The 22,775-nt window shown below is 36.2% G+C and overlaps 1 protein-coding gene across 4 annotated transcripts in view; it reads left to right on the top strand.

The window, feature by feature from the left end:
- ablim2 (actin binding LIM protein family, member 2) overlaps window positions 1-22,775 on the top strand; it is a 52,863-nt gene that overhangs the window by 26,596 nt on the left and 3,492 nt on the right. The window contains exons 8-22 of one of the 4 annotated variants that reach the window (XM_079594449.1): window positions 1,225-1,283; window positions 2,900-2,950; window positions 4,613-4,690; window positions 5,598-5,741; window positions 8,185-8,217; window positions 9,170-9,287; window positions 11,582-11,815; window positions 14,433-14,534; window positions 15,666-15,719; window positions 17,150-17,190; window positions 18,112-18,217; window positions 18,650-18,708; window positions 19,750-19,807; window positions 19,940-19,947; window positions 20,722-20,802. In XM_079594449.1, the coding sequence (XP_079450575.1) occupies window positions 1,225-1,283; window positions 2,900-2,950; window positions 4,613-4,690; window positions 5,598-5,741; window positions 8,185-8,217; window positions 9,170-9,287; window positions 11,582-11,815; window positions 14,433-14,534; window positions 15,666-15,719; window positions 17,150-17,190; window positions 18,112-18,217; window positions 18,650-18,708; window positions 19,750-19,807; window positions 19,940-19,947; window positions 20,722-20,802 (1,226 nt within the window). Of the gene's footprint in view, window positions 1-1,224; window positions 1,284-2,899; window positions 2,951-4,612; window positions 4,691-5,597; window positions 5,742-8,184; window positions 8,218-9,169; window positions 9,288-11,581; window positions 11,816-14,432; window positions 14,535-15,665; window positions 15,720-17,149; window positions 17,191-18,111; window positions 18,218-18,649; window positions 18,709-19,749; window positions 19,812-19,939; window positions 19,948-20,721; window positions 20,803-22,775 lie in introns of all 4 variants that reach the window. The other 3 variants (XR_013795579.1, XR_013795578.1, XR_013795577.1) reach the window with 3 other exon arrangements.

The following is a 22,775-nucleotide window of genomic DNA, read 5'->3' as shown; positions in this document are numbered from 1 at the left end:
AGCTGGGGTCTATTTATGAGGATTTTTGAATAATTTTTATATATGTATTAGTGTACTTGGCGTTTTATTAAGAAAAATAGTATCTGTACTGACTAAAACATGGATGGATAGTTTGTTTTGTATTTTAATAATAAAGCAATAGACAGTCATATAAAGCTAAAAGCTCACTCCAGTCACATCCAATTTAAATTATAAAGAAGAAAATAAACATTTGACATAAGATACCGGTATATGTGGTTTTATTTTTTCTCTCGTGTCTCACCTCAAACGTTGCATATAAATTCAGTCTCTCACTGGAATCTGCACAGTGATTTCACAAAGAAACTCACTGCACTGTAGTTTGTCAAAGGAGATTTATAGTCGGATATGGACAAGACTCAGTTAGAATTCTTTTTCAATCTGGCTGAAATAAAACAAAAGTCTGCTGACTCATTCTAGGGATGAATGATTGTGTTACTTAGTTTATGAATGCTAGTTTATATAGAGGTATATGAGCATGCTAACACCTCAGGTAGAACAGTTATGTTAAATTGAATTTAGAACTGTGGGCCCAAAAATATTTAAACCACACTTAAAAATCTACACTTCTGTTCAAAGGTTTTGGGGTCTGTAATATTTATAAAGTATATAAAGTAAATATAAAGTCTCTATGGTTGCATTTAACCAAGGCTGCATTCATTTGATCAAAATACAGTAAAACAGTAATATTGTAAAATATTATTACAATTAAAAATAACGAATAATGAATATTCAGCGTCATTACGCCAGTCTTCAGTGTCTCATGATCCTTCAAAAATAATTCTAATATCATATCATTCTAATATTTGATTTACAAGAAACACTTGATATTATACTTGATAATTATCAATGCTAAAACAGTTCTGCTGCTTAATATTTTTATGGACTTTTTTTTTTTTTAGGATTATTTGATGAATAGAAAGTTAAAAAGAACAGCCTTTATTTGAAATTGTAAAGTCACTTTCTGTCACTTTTGATTGATATAATGCATCCTGAATAAAAGTATTAATTTCTTTAAAAAAAAAATCATACTAATGTTTGAACTGTATTTGTGCTATATAACAAAAGATCAACCCATTAATAGACACCAGTTTGTTAAAAGTATTTGCAAAAATGACTCAGGGAAGTGACTTAAGTGTCAAATACTGTAGGGCCACTGCATTTTTAGATGGACTTTTTAGTTATTTTTTGCTTTCTCTTTCACAGGTTCTTCCATCTGGCATCCTCCTTGCAGACAGGCAGCACGTATAGAGGAGAAGAGTAAGGTAACTGCAATCCAATTTGACTAGGAGTTAAATGCTCTGAAACAGTCATTCTCTCTATGTAAAATAGGCTTATTATATATTGCTCCTTTTTCAACAAACTTGCTACTTTCACCCACAGGAAATAGGTTGACTGTATTTTAAAAGAAGAATGTAAAAAAAATGATCATGGCAGTTGTTATTCATCAACAAATGGAGAAAAGTGTTGTAATCGCCCAACATCCAGATGCATGTTGTGATCGAGGGCACTTTTTGGCTTTTTAAAGAGTCGATCATGGTGGCGGAGCGATACGTTATAGTTCCAGTAAAGTATGAAGGATTTCATCCTCCACAGCCGCTCTCAGAAGAAAGTTGCAAATTGAGCTCAGTAGTAATTTTGCATGGTTGTGCTGTTAATGAATTAGCTAAATTCCTTAAAGTGCCCCTTTTATTTTTATTTTTTAGAAGTTGAATATGAATGTAAAAAGTCTTCAAAGATCAAAGTGCATGATAAATGGAGTTTGTCTCCCAAAAGAAAGTACTAAATCCGAGCTGTCTGAAATGAGTCGTCACTCGTCAATAGTTACAGTTTTACTTCCTGCATGAACCTACGTTTGTTTTGCTGCCTGCCAACAACGTCTACTTTGAGCTGCCCTCAAACACTGTAGTTGTCGCTGAGGCCATGGAAGAGTTTGCTTTGTGTTGTCGACATGTTTTCTGTGCTGTGAAAGCAAATTCTGAGGATGAAGGATGAAGACTTGCGCTCAAATTGATACAGTCAAACCGATGCTCGATATAAGACGATTGTTACTGTTCATTTCACTGTGTATACTGAGGAAGCTTTCAGAGCTGAAATTCGGATATGGTAATGAGATTTTAGTGTCCGATGCGCTGACAGAGTAGGCTCTCGCAAAGGAGGGGTTTAGAGAAACCGGATCCTTGATCAAATCGTCTCAAACACTGAGAAAAGAGGTGATGCTGCAATGTGTAGTATGAGAATTTTAAAGTGTTTTTGAACTTGGATATGCAAATCTATTGAAGGAGACCTTCAAAACTAAATTAGGAACCATTAAAATAGCATAAAAGGGGTAATTTAAGTGAATCAGGCACTAAATCAACGTAGACAGAGTGTGCAAATAAACACCTCTATTAGCAGATCCAATTAATTATTAAGGTGCGTCTCAATTCGCATACTTGCACACTATTCTATGCTAGAGTTATACCGTGTGGAACGTTGGGCGCTTCCTTTACTCAACTGGCGCAGCTTTAATTATGTAGCGGAGGGGGAAGGGCTATCAGACTCCGGTGTTGATAGACAAAATAAACTCTAAAGTTCATACTCTACATGGTTGAGTACATGTATTGTGCATAGTGTATAGTTCGTGCCCCCCACTTTTATGTCATCAAAGACCAAAGCCTACGGCTACGATAATTGTTTTTTCATAGCAGCTAGAATCTGTGACAGCACCTAAAAAGGTGTGTTATGTTACGAAATTGTTAGCTCTGGTTTAGGCAGCCGACATGCTCTGAAATATACCATGCAAAATAATTTACCAGGGAATCTATCGAGTTGCATATCTTAAACAAAGGTGATATGCAGTATGTGGAAGCGCTTCACTGTAACAACCCTCTCCCTGCAGAAACAGGTGCGGATTCAGCTCAGTGATCTCCATTCCAATGTACCTGTGCAGGTTTGTGACATGCGGCCCACTTCCCTCTGCATGGGCTTACCTCCCGACCTGCTTTCAGCTTTAATAGAATGCTCAATGAGGTCCAAAATGGGCCTGCCAGGCCACTGTAGGCTACTGCCACACCCACCCAGTAGAAATCAGGAACCAAAGAACAGGTCTTAACATCTGGACAAATACTCTAAATGAGGGTGTCTCAATCGGCTCCCAAGTTCAGTAGCCAGGGCATTGACCAGGGAGTCGGCCATTTTAAGGCCTGTTTCAATCGCAAAATCCTACCAGTGCACTAAAACGTTTGATCCCTAAAAAATCCCACAATGCACCATGAATGCTCACTATGTTCCCTTAACAGAAGTTCTGTAGCTCGAAACATAAATCTTGTGAGCCAACTCACTACTATACACATCTGACACCAAATAGGCCTATATGTTTTTTTTTTTACATAGAAACACAAACCATTATTTAATTATATGTCAGGATAAATTTACATTGCTAAACAGGTAATGAACATAATCTACATTGTAAAAAAATATTTTGGTTTACCTTGTTGCCTTAACATTCTGAGTTCGTTGTAATTAAAAATTTGAGTTAATACAATGAAGAAGAATGGTTTAATAAACAGAAACTCAAAATAGTATGTTATCTTCACACATTAGTTATCGAAGTGGATTTGACAAAAGATGAAAAGTTGTGATAACATTTTGAACAATATTGTAAGAATCAAAGTATTTATCATAATTTACATAAAATTACTTAAAAAAAATTAAAAACGATGTCAGAAAGATATCAGTTCTGCTGTTGTTTATACCAGTAGTGATGTTGAACAATGAGGAAGTTGTCATGTTGCCGGAGTCATCAATAATCAGTGTGCCAATGTGAGCATGCAGGGTCCTAACTGTCCTTACTAGTGCTCGAATTCATGTATACGATATACTGATTCACGAGCTTGGAAGCTAGGGAACTGATTGAGACTCACCGGTGTAGGTATAGAGAAGATACTGTGAATTGACCCTGAATGCATACTAATAAAATGGATAATCTTTAATATTATTGTAAGAAGAATGTATAGAGTTTAGACTGCCTGATGTTTGTTGATATTGAAATAACAGACCATTTTCCCTTTCTATGTAACTCTACCATTTGTCCAATGTGCCATTTATACTGCAACATTATAACCTACATTTATACTGCATTTGAATAAGAAAAATAAGGTTTTCTTCTCCAACTTTATTTTAAATTAGCATTATATACTTTTACTTGAAAATAAGTCAAAAATACAGATTAAAAACAATTTATTGCAGTTTACTGTGTACCCGCTCCTACGTATATTACAAGAAGCGTTTGACAAAGCAAAGAAAAAAGCATTGTTCTAAACGGCAAAACCTTATCTACAGTACCTTTCTGTTGAATCCTTCATAAACTGTGTGAAGACTGATAAATTGTTGTTACATCCACACAATAGTAACAGCAACATGGAAATTGCTCTATAATCATTAATGACCTTAAGACTTAACATGACATGACTTTGTATGACTTCAATTGAGTCAATAAAATATGCTAGAACTTTACCATGTTTTTTTTTTACTGTCTTTTTGTTTGCTGTCCCCTTCTGGTTTAGTGCCGTTGTGATTGTATTTCTTATTCTCACCTTGTTTTTGTTTCCAGGTGACGAGAACCTCCTCTGAGAGCATCACCTCTGCTCCTGCCTCCAGTGCTTCCGGCTCCCCTAGCAGAGTTATCTATGTAGGTGCACATCTGAAAATGATTCCATGCTTTATTACTTTTCATTTGTTGAAGTTTGCCACCAGTGGGCAGCAACACACAAGCATACAACTAACCATGTGAGAGTTATCCAACTTTTTCCACTCAAAAACAAATCATTTCAAATCATGAGGTTGCTCTACAAATAATCCATATCAGGGATGTTTTATGTTATGTTTTATTTTTAGACGTCAGAAAGAAACACTTGGTATTTTTCTGCGTTCTGCTGTAACAGTATGAAAAAAGACAACAATACTGCACATTTGTTGTCTGCTGTCCGGATTTACTTTACAATATACCCCCTGGAATGCACAAAGAATATCAGGTTTTTCCCCCCAGATCCTCACGTCTCTGCTTTAAAATGTAATTGTCTCCCCTTTTCACTTCTTATCATTATTAGCAGTGTGTACTGGAGCGGAGGTAAATATAATATTTGTTATCTGTCAAAATGATGGAAAGTACTTAAAAAAATTATTACTCAAAGCTAGTTAATGAACATTTTTGATTAAGGCAACATATGTTACATAATATAGACCAATATTACTACAGTTATATTTAACCCGTCCGTAATATTGCTGTGAAAAGAATAAAGCAGGGCTTATCAGCTTCATTCAAGGGCCGGATTCTTAAATCTAAAAGTTGTGGTGGGCCGGTGGGTTGGTTTGAAGGTTTCTCTTATTTATTGAAACATAAGTTACAATAAATAAGCTAAAGTAAACCTTAAAAAAGTATTATATTTACTTGGAAACTGAACAGCCCTGGAAAAGAGCTTTTGGGGTTATTCATGTTCTGTTGGAAGTTACTCCCATAATTTGCGCAAAGCATCAAGGGCCGTAGGAAAAAGGTGGATAGAGAGAGTTCCAATGCTATAATGTTTCTCTTTCTCAAGGCAAAACTGGGTGATGAGCTTCTGGACTACAAGGACCTGGCTGCTCTTCCTAAAATCAAAGCGATCTACAACATTGACAGACCTGACATGCTTTCATACTCGCCCTATGTGAGCTACCCTGTGGAGGACAGGACCTTTGGAGAGGTACAAACACACCTAACACTGGCGAAATGTGTAAATTAATAATTGCCAGATCCAAAACAACAATTAAAAGACGCTGTGACCGACACTGACCTTCGAAACTTCAGTTTTCCCGGAACATACAATGACGTCATGGTGGTAGCACAACTAAATAAGAGCATTATTAACAAGTTCCAGGCCCTAACTATAGCCTGGTTTGTTATCCTGTCACATATACTGTAGCTAGAACAAATATCATTCATCTTTTTTCTCAACGATGACGTCGTTGCCTACATCGATTTCTGACTGATCTCGTTGCTTGTGTCTCCTGCTATCCTGATTAGAATAGGATGAGGCATTTATATTGATTAGATTTAGCAGAACTGCACTGGGGTGCAGTTCCATCTCCTCTCTATCTTTTTTTTTTATATCAGAAACACCATGAGCTTTAATCACGGATATAAAAATGAAAATATGCTTGACTGTCTTTTTTGACAACTTGGTGATATTAAGTTATTTTTAATAGAATAATTTGTCAGGTATATACACTCTCTCCAAACTTTCCACTGCTCACTACGGACAAAACAATAAGCAGTAAGCACCAACCAATGAGAATGATTTTGAACTTAAAGTCCCCCTGTGGATGAAATCAAGCTTTTAATGTTTTTTATATGTCTATGTGGTGTTTTTAATTAAATTTGCACATGGTTTGTCATAAAGCATAAGTCAGCACCATTGCTGAATGTTCTCTCCTTAAAGGGTAACTAAACCCTGAAACAACTTTTTTTAGTTAATGTTCTGGGGCTTTATTAGTGCTGTTCATTGATTCGAGTAAATGTTTTGACATTTGGGTATAAAGTGTTTTAATTCTGCAATATATGCAGTAAAAACGTCTGAGTGCGGTGGCTACTGCAGTTGCATTTTCCTATTGGAAGTTGTGGTGCCGTGTGACGTATGATGGCTCTGCCAACGGCTCACTAATCACGCCCCTAGCACGAGCTCGCGCTGCAGACGAGGAGATTCTTTGCTTTGTGAGAATATTCGTGTCTCTAATATTATTTATAAACATTTTAAAATCTCTAAAATGCCTGAATATAACACTGTAATTGTAAACGATAACACCATTTTTTTTTCTGCCCTCGGTTCGTTCCCCCTGTATCTCCACTGGGCTTAATCAATTTTTCCAGCGTTTTTCAAATATTGCCAGTGGGTGGAGTTCGGCTCTGACCAGGGGTTTAGTTACCCTTTAAAACTGCAGTGAACCAAAGACAGTCTCAAAATCACAGTTTGAAATCGCTGGTGTTTCTGATGTCACAAACTACCTTGTAGCCAATCACGTCAAAGTGTGATCGTCAACGAGTGGATCTTTGAGCTGATGTGAGTGAGGGGAGGGGTGACTAATTTGCATATCCATAGAACCGTGTGGGTGTAGAGTTACATTCAAGCTATTATAAGGCATGAAGATTTTTTTTCTTGAAGGTTAAAATGTGTAATTTTGGTGATCAAAAAATAATTTTAAGGGATAAAATTATTGACTATAAGTAAGACTTTAAGAAAGTTGATTGGTCAAAAAATATACATGTTTAGGGACAATAGAAAAACATAACCTCCATCTGCATAATACATCTGCATAACCCGTGTGTCTCGCTCTATCTCATATACACGCAGCACTGTCACCATTTAATGCACTTGTTATTGCCGTATCGTTTAAAAACAAACACCGGAACACAAAAATAAAAAAATATGACATTTTCCTGAACAGTGTCCGGCTCAAATGAAGCCCTGATGTCCTCCACTTTTGACAGTTTTTTTGGTCCCACTTTATATTAAGTGGCTTTAAGTACTATGTACTTACATTGAAATTAATAATTTGATACAATGGACTTATTGTGTACATACATGTTTTTGCATTGTACTTATATTTTTTTAAATACCTGCATGTAATTACAGCTGTAATAAATGTATGTAATTACATTTGTAATTACACTGTTGATCTGTCCGTTATACCTTAACCCACCCTTAAACTTGACCATACCACCACACCTGTCCCTAACCTTACCCGTATCACACCGCAATAGCAGCAAAAGTGTTTTACAATAAAACATGAACACAATAAGTACATTGTACTTATTTTTCGATGTAAGTACATAGTACTTAAAGCCACTTAATATAAAGTGGGACCGTTTTTTTAAAGTAAAAGTCTTGTATAAATACATCATACAACAGCCGCAGCATGTGTACTCCTTTGTTATAACAGTGGCGTTTTTAAATCTAATCATCTTCACTCATCATCCAGCATCACTCCAGCATGTCTTGGCCAAAAAGTATAGTTTTGCTATTTCATTGAAGTATTAGAATAGTTTCAGTCATGTAAAGTGACTCAGTTAAGGAGAAAAGCTCATTTTTCATTAACATAGCTGTCATTGCATTCCAGTCCATCTTACTCATTTGCTTTCTTTGTTCACAGTCACCACAGCAACTCACCCCTACTCCAACTGAGGTACAATAGAGTTGATATGAAGAAACAGATATGTTATTGTTTTAGTAGGTCTTATTTTCTAATCATGGCATTTTTTTTATTATAAATTTGATTAAATTAGATTTTTCTTTTTTATTCAGCATCTTTGGCAGTTTAATAATACGTCTTGCTCTAAAATAAGAAGTGAGTTTTTGTAGGGTCACTTAGTTGTAATTTAATTTCTTACCATTTATAATTGTAATAAAAAATAACAATTTGGCATAAATAGACAATAGAATAAATATACTGAACTTTACTTGATGAATCATTAATTCTAATTTAATTGCACATAATGTTTTATGCATATATGTGCATGATTAGTAAATGAGACCTAGTGTTTCCTCATATTTTGTGAATAGTTGTTGTAGTTTTGAACAGTTGTGGTTTGGTGACATTAATAGTATTGTGTGTTCGTCTTCAGTTTGAAAACTCTGTGGTGTAATGACTCAATGATCAGCCTATTACTTGTAGGACTGATTATTGTAGATTGGTTTCTTTTTCAGCTTTAAAGTCCCAGTGCCATAGTGGTCACTGTTTAACTTAGCTTATTCCCAGCAAGCAATTTTGTGTTTAAAAGATGTCTAATAGCCGTCCAAACAAAGACGTCTAGGCTAAAACAAGGCAAAATTTGGGCTATCAGTGAAAATTTAATAGACGTCTAACCATAGCCCAAGAATAGAAAGAAAATAAATAAAACCAAACACCTTGTAATCACTGTTGACTTTGCTTACATGATGGAATATCATAAATCTCACAAGTTATTTTGGCAAAAACGACATATAACCAAATTCAAGGTTATTTTGGCTAGAAGTGGGTTACTCATAGCCGGACTAATTCGAGTCTAGTTAACCTAGACGGTGAAATGACTGCTATTGCTTGCTGGGTTGTCTGATACTTTCAGACTAAATAAATAATACCGTCTCTTTGTTTCTAGGGAGATGGGGAAAAGTCTCCCCGCCAGAGGAGGCCCTCCAGCCCCAGCTCCAACAGCTCTTTAGGGGGTTATGGCCGCTATACGCCTTCCCGCTCACCACAGACCTACAGCAGACCAGGTATCCCTCCACATACATGTTGATACTTACATGAACACAAAGTCATTCTTACCTGCACAGTTATTCTGTAACTATCTATGAGTCTTTTCAGTGATTTGGATGTACTGGAGCTTTAAACTTTAAGGGCCCTATTTTAACGATCTGAAACGCAAGTGTCAAAGTGCAAAGCGCAAGTAACTTTGTGGGCGGATCCCGGCGCTGTTGCTATTTTCCCAGCGCGATAAATGACTCTTGCGCCCGACGCAAATCTAAAAGGGGTTGGTCTGAAGTAGCTTCATTATTCATAGGAGTGGTTTGGGCGTAACGTGAAATAAACCAATCAGAGCGTCCTCTCACATTCCCTTTAAGAGCAGACGCGCTTGTTCCATGGCGGATTGCTATTATAACGGCAGATTTGCCAGGCGCACGCCAGGAGCGATTCACAGCCGAGGAAACCGACGTTCTCGTCAGGGCCGTAAAACACAGAGAAGTGACATTGGGGATGATGGGAGAAACCCACCCAAATTAGGTTAAACAGGCGTATAATTTGGGTAGTAAATGTGTAGCCTAATCTAGATTTTTTTATTTTTTTTATCTAGATAGATCTTTTCCACATCTTCACGGACACAACAATGATTTCCCTCGTGTGTTAATATTTTTCCTTGTAATAATGTATGATTTGCAAAAATGAAAACTGCTGCATCTGTTTATATTAGAGAATCAAAGTGGATGCGGGTTAACATTATGGCAAGCACGCGCCCTTAAAATACTACATCACTAACGCGCAACGCGCCACTGTCTTTAGACTGTTTTTTCCCTGGTCAGTTGCGCAATTGCTTTCTAAAACTGGAAAATAGCACCATTGAAGTTTTGCGCCGGAACACGCCTTCTCTTTGCGCTGAACCGCCCCCGCGAGCGCAAGTTCATTTCCTAATTTACCGACGTGCGTCTGTGGAGGGAAAAGTCCGCTGTGCGCGGGTGCAGAATAGGAATGATACATGCGTCGGTGTTCAAAGTCAATTGCGCTGGGTGCAAGATAGGGCCCTAAGTGTTTTCCCTTCTACACCATCACACGCTGTTCCAAAACCTAGTGAGTCGACTCCATAGGCAGCATTTTTAGGCATCATAGGCTTAGGTGATTACTTAAACCACAATCAAAAGCATGTCCTGTAAATAACTTCTAATTAAAACACCTATTCTTTTCTATGTATGCTTATCTATTATACACTATAGCACTTTTCACCCTGCATTGTGGTGCCAGACGTGTGCAGTGTAAAACGATGCATTGTTAGAATGTTACATGCTTAGGAACCGACAACCAATCGCGTGCCTTATATTCACGTTCTTTGGACCATCACAGAAAAAACGTAAATTGTATATAAAACAAAAACAAATGGCGGCAAAAAACGCATCAATTGGAGAGAAGAAGAGACCATTTTATTTTTACGTTTATTGTTGAGTAATATAAGGACACACACTACTAGAGGCTTTAGGTAAACCGTCAATGACACTGACACGACAAATAAGGACGTTAACCCAGGATTCAGGAATTTACAGTGTGAAACGAAAGCTTATGAATTCCCAGGATTTACCCTGTGATTTTCAAGTTTAGTGTGAAACTTGAAGCAAGATAACCCAGTATTCCGTTTACCCGGGGTGTAGAATGATCCAGTGTTAACTCTTTCAAGTGTGAAAAGCCCTTATGTGTATTTATATTTTTACACTAGTTCAGAGGGGTCAGAAAGATTTATAAAATAAATTAATACTTTTATTCATTGAGGATACATTAAATTGATCAAAAGTGACAGGAAATGTATTTGTTATAGATTTCTATTCCATTTTTTTAAAACTTTCTATTCATCAAAAAATAAAAAAAATATTAGGCAGCACATCTGTTTTCAACATTGACAATAATGATATGTTTCTTGGGCACCAAATCATCATATTTTAAAGATGTCTGAATTTCAGGAATTAATTACATTAAATACACAAAATATATTAAAATAGAAAACTATTACTTTAAATTGTAATAATAATTCATAATATTACAGTTTGTTTTATTTATATGTTTGATCAAATAAATGCAGCCTCATAAAAGTGATCATAAAAATGCACCAAGTTTTGGAACAGTGTTCCAAACAGCATTCCATTCTACAATCACATTTTAAACTACAATAAACTGATTTGATGTAGAATTTCAAGAACAAAGTAATTAAATAATTATTTGGTTTCTAGTGTAGTCATTCTCTATTCTCACTATTCACTATTCTCATATTACTGTCATTCTTCCCTGACCGGCTGGGTCTCTTGCTCAGAGCAATATCTGAGCGTCAAATTCACCACCCAACCAGAAAATTCCAACTTGTTGTCTGTACCAACCTCGGGGAGGAGTAGCACCCATGGTAGTGCCAGAGGCTCCTCCCCACTGCCTTTGTACAGCAACAGTGGTAGAAACACTCCACAGGCAGGGAGCGGTGGTGTGGCCCTGTCCCTCAACCCCACTACTCTGGCTTTGCTCCAACAACACAACTACATCCCTTACTTAAGAGGTACCACAGCTCTTCCGGCAGGCCTTTGGCTAGGAGCAAACCACCTACTGACTGCACTTGTGTGAACTTAAGTGTGGACTTGAATTTTATTGGTAAAAGATTAACTTCCCCTTGACAAAATGAATGAACGAGTGCAATACTAAAAAAAAAAAATACTGTTTAAAAAACTTAAATAAGACTGTCACAATGTGCATGAAGTTCTTGCTGTTGGAATTGGATGGCAACACTAACGAACAATGGATCAAGCTCTGTAACCTTTAGAGCTTCATAAGGGTTTGCATTCACAATGGACTAGCAAATTGCAGACATGAAATCACTACCCTATCCTTCATCCACCTTTCCCGAACAGGAATTGATACAGGATTCATACAGGAAGCAAAGTCTGAAAGTAGGCCTAGGACAGCCCTTCACCTCAATTTGCCTTCTCACGGTAAACCCTAAAAATCAGTCTCTCTTTCACTGTGTATCACCGGTGTATTACAGTGATGTGAGATTGTAGGTGTACCGCAAGGTTCTGTCCTCGGACCAATTGCTTGCTGGTATTGTGTTTATATAGAGTTTGTATGTCCAATCATTTTGCATGGAAAACCTGTGGATATTCATTATATTTGAGCTGAAACAGTAACTTTATGCACAAGAAAAATGCGAACTTTGGTGGTGACCATTAATATGCATTTATTTGTTGTACTGTTTGTAGATGTTGTGCTTCGTCTGGTAAGGTGAAATGTTCCCCCATGCGTTTGATATTCAAAGTGACTGTCTGTATGTTTGTGTTAGTGTTTCCATTTACTTTGTGGTTGTCATTTCTCTCTTTTTAGTGTTATTTGTAAATATATGTTATTTAACTTAACATGCATACTCAGACAGGCAGTCATTTTCAGGTGGATATATACAGTAGTGTAGCCAAAAGTCTGAGACAACTAGTGAAAATGCTTGTATTTGGGATTTTTAATACTATAATTTAATTACAAATTATACTATAGAATCATTACCGAATTTCAATTCAGAATAAATTCAGAATTTCAAAACAGATCAATATCAGAACATACAGCAAATTTGCTTATTTAATTGCTGACCTAGAAATAATGCAGAATCTGAACTATTTCTTAATTTTACATCATAACTTTGTTTTAAATCCTTTTCAATTTTAAATCCTAAAAGTTTCTGTACATACATTCTATGTATATTTAGAATATATTCGAGAGTATTTATTCATCTAGAAAATATGTCTGTGTTGAGGAGGAAAATATGATGGAAAACAGGAAAACCCTTTATATTTACTGTAAATCAGGCTACAGATTTTGGTTTTGTGGTCTCTCTGCAAGAAGTAGAAAGAGCGGGAATAAAGTTCGCAGGAGAAGATTAAAGGGGTAAATTGATGAGCTGTAATTTTGGGTTGGTTTGCCAGGCACAGTTGGCATAAACTTCTGCCTTGTGCAGTTCCAGGCCAACCCTTTAATGCAGCTTGAATGTACATTGAGGTTGTGTTTGGAGTGTGCCGTTTATGATTCACTCCGCTGTCTAATTGACTTCTTATTGGTAAAGGACATTACAAATGCAAAACCATCGCATACGGTAGCTGCCTCAAGGTCAAGGTCAAGGTGTCTTTATTAGTACCAAAGGGTAAATTTGTTGTGCAGACAGGAAATTCAGCGATCCATACTTAAGACAATCCAAAGAAAAACTAACAATAAACATAGAACATTACAAAATACCCAAAGCATAAAAAACTTCTAAGAAAAAGATCATAACAATGTGCCTCTACACCACATCTGGTCATATTATCAATGAGTTTGGAAATCATTCACAGAATATTTTTTAGTGATGAAAAATATGCTGCATTACACCCAGCTGACACAAGAAGGGCGTCGCAATCGCAATAAAATCATATTTGAATGAGTAATGGGCAGCATCGAGACCTTCATACTCCACAATGTGCTCCAGTGTTGTGATTTGTGTGTTTGGTGTGTTTTATGACAATTTCCTGCTCCCCCAGCTCCAGATGTGTGGATGATTTTCCCCTAATACAGGGTGAATTTTTACTAACAGCACTTTGTTTAATGGTGTGTGCATGTGTCTGAAGGACAGTTGCAAGTGTGTATGAAAGAGAGATTTAAAAGAAAAAGGAGACGGTGAAAAAGACAGTTCTGTTGGTGTTTATTTTTTGTTTTCAAAATATGCAAATGACTTCACATTAATTTAAATAAAACATTTTAGTGAATAGTTGAATAAGAGATTCTCTCTCTTTTCTTTTAGTCTCAGTTTGGTAATAGACTATGAATAAATAATCTTTCCCCTTAAAGATGACGAAGACGTCACAGTTCAGCCTGCCAATAACTGTCTATTTTTCGGTCTATGTTCAATTCATATTGAGTTGTCTGCTCAGTTCAAGCAGAGCATGAAGCTTGAGTCTCTGCTGAACAGATGCTATCAGTATAAACAGACTTTCACAATTTCCAACGCAAAGACAAATTGGTCTTTTTTTTTAAGCTGGCTGTATTGTGAGGTTTATCGGAACATTTAAAACTCAATGCAGCATAATTCTGGAAACCCTGTTAACTCTTCTTCTCTTTTCCTTTCTTTTTCGTGTCTGCCGTGACCTTCACCCCCTCACAAGGTAGTGAAAGTGGACGGAGTACCCCCAGTCTCTCCACCTACTCTGATGGCAAATCTCCTTCTTCTACATATGTTGCAGCCCCACGGCATTTCCATGTCCCAGGTAGGTGCTAAATCTTGTCCTTTACTCACATCTCTTATCCTCTTCTGTCCTGTCTTCTGTACAATGTTTAATCCTCTTTTTTCGACCACATATACTACTGTATGTCTCTATTTTATGAAAAAATCTGGCAGACTCAATAATTCATTTTCATATAGTGCCATTTGTGTGCATCATTGCATGATTTACATCAATGTTGTACATTTATAATTCATTATTGCAAGCAAAGCCCTATTTTTAGTACATAAAAGAAACTTATGCCGTGTGTCACACGCCATGAGCGTAACGAGGCGCTGAGCGTCTTTTTCACGCTGCAGCGCTGAGCGCTCAGCGTTTTTTACAGGTTACTTTTTTTTTAAACGCAACGCTCATCACTTGTCACTTTTTACCCAGCCGTCCAATCACAGTGGAGAAGGGGCGGGACTAATACCACACCGACCAACCGCCACATTTTCAGCTGGCTAAAAACGCTTTGGTGGACACACGGCCTTACTGTCATTGCTCGTCCCTGGATATGTTTAAAATAAACCTAATGATCAGTTTCATGTGCTTTCTGCCCATTTTTTCTAATGACGCTTTGTTTCCAATGCTGGCAGAGGCTGAAACGGCTCTTAAAATGTCCCACATGTGTTGCATTAAATGACTGATTTTTTTCTAGAAGTAATGGTTGAGAAGCAGACGTGAGGTTGAGATGACCTAAACAAGCTGTAGGGATACACATGCTGTGTCAATTATTAAGACATTATGTCATTGCAATTACACCATTTATCTCCCCTTTTCCTCTTGGCGTAGCTGCATTTTAGGTGACATTTCTGTCTTCTAAGTTTAAAATGAGATGAAACTTTTGTTATTTATAATGTATAATGCAGAAAAATCCATTATTCAAATCCATTTTTCAAAGCCGAGGATTTTGTCAAAGGCAAAATGCTTGATTGTTGCATGCCGACCATTTCTGCACATGGTGACAATGAAATGAACTACAATATCTAGAATCTTTTACAGCATCATATACTGCATTTGCTGCCTTTTCTTTTGCCCTGATTCCATGCTCTAATAACTCATGCTTCTTTATTCATCTTCTTTCTTATTCTCTTACTCCCTTCCTCTCTTCCTCTCTTTGTCTTCCATTCTCAGAGGCTAAAGTCAAAGATAATATCTATAGAAAGCCCCCTATCTACAAACAGCATGGTACAGTCCAGTCTCCGTACAACCATGTTTCTTTGCATGCTGTTACGCATGTCACCATGGTACCTGTTGCCATGAAACTGTAACCTTTGACCCTCCTTCTGTCTGCTGGTTTCCATTTCAGCTCCAAACAGTAGGCCTTAGGTTTTACAAATCCCAGAAAAAGGTTTGGATTTGACAAGGTACTTGTTTTCAAGCAGTCAGTACCTAATTGATGTGCATCAGCAAATATCTTGACCACATGCAAAGGGTCATATTTAATGCCTATTTATTGGGTTTATTTGGAATAGCAATTAGCGCTGAAGAATTATTATTGCTGATTAAATGCCAAGTTACTTGCAGTTATTTGTTGTTTTGTATGCATTTGGTGTTACACACATATTCTACCGTTCTAAAGATTTGGGGTTTGTATGATCTTTTGATTTTTCATTTTTTTAAGAAGTCTCTTGCTTACCAAGGCTGCATTTATTAGATAAAAAATACAGTGGAAACAGTAATATTGTTAAACACTATTACAATTTAAAATAGAATTATATAGATTTCTATTAGAATATATATATATATTTTTTAAGTATATTTTATTCATGTGATGCAAAGTGGAATTTTGCTCAATTCTTCAGTCACATGATCCTTCAGAAGAAATCAATCTATATGAACAAAAAAAATCAAAAGAACAGCATTTATTTGAAATAGATTTAAAAATATATATATATATATATTTTTTTTACTGACCCCAAACTTTACATTTTATGTAATAATGCCTTTGATATGATGTTTTTATAGACAAAATTCTACTCTTTTTTTTGTGTGTGCAATTTTATGGTATTGGTTAATCCTGACATGGAAACAGCAGTCAGATATAATCTTTCTTTTATTTTCCGGCCTCTGTCCATCCATACATGTCAGTTGCAGTATAGTTCCCCATCTGTCTGTGGTGTTGTAATGTACTGTAGATACTAGACAATGTTTGGTGTCTGTGTAAATCATTGGTTTGGTGAAATGTCAAAGGCATTTGTGTAACTCATTGTGATTGGTTTAAAGACTTCAGTAAATCTCATTGTGATTGGGTGGTAAAGCTATTAATCACTTGACTCGTTTCTTTTGTCCTTTTTTCTGAACTTGCCCCTTCACCCTGATTGACATTGTGTTTGGTTGTCACACTTTTTGTGTTTGGTTGAAAACCATTGTGTTTGGTTTTCACTTGCTTGTTGATTTTGTCCGTAAAAAAAAAAAAAAAACTCACCTAGTGAATAGTGAGTTTTTTTTAAACCCTGTCTAAAATCAAACTACACTGAATAAATCAGATGAAATGTGAAATGTATTTTTTTGTATGTGTTTGTGGTAACTTGCATGATGTAACTTGTGTCAGTCACTCTCTCAAACAGTGCAAACTGTCCATTACGATATATTTAAACTTTCTTACTGTGCTGCAGCTTCCAGAACCTCCTGGCAAGATGATGACGTAGACAGAAAGGTGATTTATATATTTACATAAACATCTCTGTGTTTTTGTCTCTTCTAAACTTTCAGAATCAAGATGTTTTGGTAATTTAATCCAACTGACGCTTGTGAAAAAAAAGTACACCTTAGCATACTTTAAAAAAAGAGTACTTATTACGGAAAAAAATTACTTTAGTTCACCCAAAAATAAAAAAAAATCTATCTCTTTTAACTCACCCTCATGCATTTCGAACCCGTAAGGCTTTCGTTTTCTCTTCGGAACACAAAAGATATTTTTAATAAAATCTGAGCTATTTCCATCGCTCCATTGACAGCTACGCAACTCCCACTTTGACGCTTGATGTGATTGATAGGCGACGCACGGACAATGTCCGTCTCCTGGTTAAAACTGCTTATTTGTCTGCATTTAAACATTCTTAGAAACATTTGGGATAATGTAAGTACACAAATCAACAAAATATATAACATTGTTCTAGTGGTTTTAGGATTGTTTGATCCAAAAATCGTACATAGTGTGCCTTTATGTAGGACTTCAGTACATTATCTGTTATTGATCACATCTATTAATATGGTTTAGGTGTACTGCTGAGTGAACTGACAAGTATTTATGGTAAACTAACATATACTTACACGTAAATACACATTTGCAATGATGAAGTTGCAATGTAGTAGGCCTACATTTAAAATATATTAACTTTAAATGTAATTTCGAATAACACACTACAGTTCAAATTATAATCAAGTTTACTAGTTTTAGTATGTTGGCCAACACATCGAAATAAATGTTCTCCTTTAACGCAAGGCAAAATATTGTTAAAATATAATGATTTAATAATGAATGTTGTGGTAAGGTAATCAAACTTAAATGTTTTCCATCCTGTATTTTCTTTAAATTCTTTGGTTGGTTGTATAATCTGTATTTCTGACTCAATAGACCAGAACAAGTTGGATGAACCTGAAGAGTGAGATTGATGGACAGTCTCCAGATCTTGACCCCAGGACCTCCACCCACAGCTTGCCCACCGATATGTCTCAACCCAGTGAGTAGCCAAATAACGATTTCACGAAATCCAAACTCCAGTCATGTCAATTCACTCAGCGGCCAGCATGGTAACATCCATTATCAGCTATTTTGTAGGCAATAGTGAAAATGCATAAATGGAGAACAACTAAAATATGCAAAACTGTTTGTCAACTTAGTCATTTAAGTATATCTGACAACAGTTGTATAATCAAATCGTGCTTAAAACTAAAAAAATGTCAGGCTAGTTCTCTGTGCATGTGCTTTCTTGAGTAAACAAACTTGTGTAACTTTTAACTTAAAGGCAAGACTTTATTTCTTACAGCTGTCATAATCATTTTTCTTTCAATGTCTCATATTTTCCTCCTTAAACTGCCAGTCCCCTTGAACATGATGCTAGAGTAAAGTGCCATAAATCTATATAAACCATTCAACCAACTCTCTTTTACAGACTTTCCATACAATAAGTCTGCTTCGCTGCCAGGATATGGGCGGAACGGCATATACAAGGTAAACCTCACAAGACCTGATAACTGCACACAAACACAGCACCCCGCAAACGTTTTAATACTCCCATCTGTCCGTGATTTTTGGGAATATATGCGAGCTGTGGTCACAAATGCTGTCATTTGCTCTCTCAGCAGTGAAGAATGTTGTTTGATCCTAGTTGGATTTGTCAAACCCAGCTGCTGGGACACGGAGGGCTGTTGTAATCGCACACATCAGGACACACAGTCACAGATCAGTTCGAGATTTAGCTGAGGAAGCCATACTGCTGAGAGGGTGTGTCTGTGTTTGCGTGCAGTTAGAAGTGTGTCTTGCTCCCACCCTCTGGCTGTTTTCCATGTTCTACTTTGATCTTGAACTAGAAATCTAGCTCCCTTAATGAATTATCCTCTGTAATGAAGAGCAAATGTGCTTCCACAGCAGAAAACCCAGGCACATGCGTTCATTAAGAATCTAATTTAGATATTTTATCTCACATGCAGAGTAGTCTTTGTTTTGGGAATGGTTTGAAAGCTTCTCCTGTTCACTAGGTGGCAGTATTTTGCAACTGTTCTTTGTATCCAACTCCCAGGACAATAAACTACTTGAAAACAGAAATATGACCTATTCCTTATATCTAATCTGGTCTGACTTAGTGTCAAATTTCCACAAGCATTCACTAAAGCAAGTGAAACAGAGAGATGGCCATAAATCAATATTTAACCAAATACAAGCTCCAGCCCTGAGGATTCAAGCCTCTGTCTGCACTAGACTTTAACCTTTAACCTCAGGAAATGAAAGAAAAACTTTCACAGTTACAGCAGCCGCTCTGTTCAAACATGATATTGTTACTCTCATTTGATAGTAGCAAAAATAAATGGTCAAGGCGCGGCGAAACGTTTCCAATGAGATTTTTGCGATCCTTTGGGGCATTCATGTGCCGGTTGTTGAAAAAACTGCCACCTACTGTTTGAATAAAAGAGGGATATTTGTGTTGTGGTATTGCCATGCACTGTATACAGTTTTCATAAATGCCAAATGTTCTCGTGGATTTCTCCTTACTAGGCGGCTGATCTTGGTGAGGATGATGTAGATCATGACTCATCTTGGAGTGGAATGAGAGGTGAGTGAGTGAGTATTTAACTTGTATAGACGATAGACGCGTTGCATTTGTACCACACAAGATTAATGATTGTAATTTGTCTTTCCCTTTCTTTTTTATCAACCTCTTTCCTGTTTTCCATCCTTTCCTCAGAGTATAAGGTAAGTTCTGGTGTGTTTAATGGACTGCTGTAGCTTTTCAAGGCTGCTATCATTAAATATAGATTCAAGTTATTGGTTGCAAGATGCTTTTGATGATTGTTAAATCATGTTAAAGTTGTTAAATATTATATTCAGCCTATGTAGTTTTAATAATTTTTTTATGTTTTTGGTCCATACGGATTAATAAATCAAAATCAAATTTGAATGCTTGATTTAAAGGCAATAATTCTACAATAAATATTTCTGATACTGGATTGGTACCTTTAAAAACTGGTTCCTGAAGTAAAACCAGTTGAGTAAAAATATTCTGAAATATAATTGCAATTTAAAATAACTGCTTTCTTTTTTAATATATTTTAAAATGCAATTTACCGGTATTCTAGTAAAGGCAGAGCTACATTTTCAGCAGTCAATACTCAGTGTCACATGATCCTTCAGAAGTCATTTTAATATGCTGATTTAATTCTCAAGAAACATTTCTTATTATTATCAATGTTGAAAACAGTTGCGCTAATATTTTTCTGGAAACCATGATACTTTTTTTTTCAGGATTATTTGATGAATAGACAGTTCAAAAGCACAGCATTTATTTGAAATTGAAATCTTGAAAACATTATGAATGTTTACTGTCTTTACTGTCAATTTTGATCAATTTAATGTATCCTTGCTGAATAAGAGTATTAATTTCTTTACTTACTGACCCCAAACTTTTGAATGGTAGTGTATGTGTGCATCTGTGTAATTGTGTGCTTTTCACATACATGTGTGTTGCAGGTCTACCCCTATGACATGCTAGCTGTGAGCCACAGAGTCCGAGTAAAACTACCACGTGACGTGGACCGCACCAGACTGGAGGTAATATTTTATTAGAACTTCAAGTAGACCACTTTTCTTAGTGTTTAGTCTGATTATATTTTAAATGAAGGCATTGGGATGTTCAAAAGTGCCAAGTCATCATAAAGCGATGATTTTATAATGATTTACACTTAAATGCAATTGTGTCATTTTGTTTATTATGGAGGATGGCCTGTCTTATTGCAGTTTAATAATCATTTTGTCAATATTAGTCTTGATCAAAATTTACAAAAAGGCAGCCAGACAAAGAGTTGTTTACGCCCACGGCCAAAACACATAATATATCCTCAGTGTTCCTGGACATTGTGTCAGTGTTATTAGTGGGTTTGAATGGAAAAGGGAGGGAAAATGTCTGGCTCACTTTAACTTCAGCATGAGTTATGAGAGATGCTGATTTATTGACCCCCCCACACCCCACCCCCTATAACTGTTAGCTTGGAATCATTGTGGTTAAATTTGCAATATCTCAAAGTGTGTGTGTGTGTGTGTGTGTGTGTGTGTGTGTGTGTGTGTGTGTGTGTGTCCATGTTTTTCTATCACGGTGGGGACTTCAACCTGAATGCACACTGACTCATGGGGACTCGTGTCAAAGTGGGGACGTTTTTTAATGTAAAAATGCATAAAGTTTTCTGTGATGTGTAGGTTTAGGGGTAGGGATAGAATATACAGTTTGTACAGTATTAAAAACATTACATCTATGGAGAGTCCCAACAAAGATAGTGAACCAGACGTGTGTGTGTGTGTGTGTGTGTGTGTCCTGAAATGAGAGGCCATTGTCACATCTGTTTGAACTGAGCATGATTGGAGTCAGTCTCCCAGCGGGAGACACTTGCTACACCCAAAACTTTCCAAAGACGGTGATTTCAGCATCTATTTGGAGGCATGCAAGATACCCACACATCTGCAAGTGTTACAGTACCACATACAACAGGGCTTGAAAGAATAAAAATTTATACAAATCCTTTCTGGAATGGTTTAAACTCAAATTGAGGTCATAGGCTTAAAAGCCTGGCAACTTTTATAGCCCAGTCGTGCTCATAATCCTGATTGTGCTAAAGGCAATGAATATCCTTAACAAGTGCAAAGCTTTGACACATGGATATAGATGGTTGTAATTATTGTTAATATTGTATTTTTCACTCTGTCTTTAATCTGTAATGACGTTTGCGTCATGTACATATTGTTAGCAGAATAAACAGTGCTTAGATTCCTGGCGGGAAGGTCCATTGGATTTGTTCTGATAAAGGTTTGATTAGCCATTTTTTGACAGTGTTATTTTAGGCCTTCATAGATGGATGACTATATCATAGAGCTATTCTGCTTGCTTTAAAGTGATAGTTTTGGTCTGTTCCTCGCACAAAGTTTTCATAAGATTTAGAATTAGCTTCACGATTTGAAGGGGACATCTAATTGCGATTTGTCTGATAAAAATTGTGATTGCAATTTAAATTGTGAACCAAAAAAATTTAATCAGGTGTAGTACTGTACATGTGCTTAGGGCTGCACAGTTTAGCGAAACACTGTGATTATTGGTATCGTTTTCAAAAACTTGCGCTTTGAAACCTATTTTAAAGTTTGCATTCTCAGGCCACCAAACACCGTTGTTGTGTAAATGAACGGCCAGAATGAAATGTTTTCTGTTTTCAGTTGAAAACTGTCGTGTAAACGGCCCCATAGTTAATTAGTAACTGATGATTTCTGGAATGGAAATGAATGAATCAAAAACTTTGTATTGTAAAAAGCGCTAAATTAATGAAGATGACTTGACTTATATATCAATATGCCTATATAATTATAATAATAATAATTATTATTATTATTGTACATTGACATATTGATTTATTCTAAATATAAATATCAGTATATTGTAATAGTTCACTGTAAAATGTATTTATAATTATATTTTTCATTATTTAAGAAAATATATTTGTATTTTACATTACAACTGTAAAATTATTAAACTAATACTAAAA

This window comes from Phoxinus phoxinus (genome assembly GCF_949152265.1).
Source record: "Phoxinus phoxinus genome assembly, chromosome: 21".
Taxonomy (NCBI): domain Eukaryota; kingdom Metazoa; phylum Chordata; class Actinopteri; order Cypriniformes; family Leuciscidae; genus Phoxinus; species Phoxinus phoxinus.
Note: the sequence above shows the minus strand (reverse complement) of the source record. Positions and strands in the feature narration are given on the sequence as shown.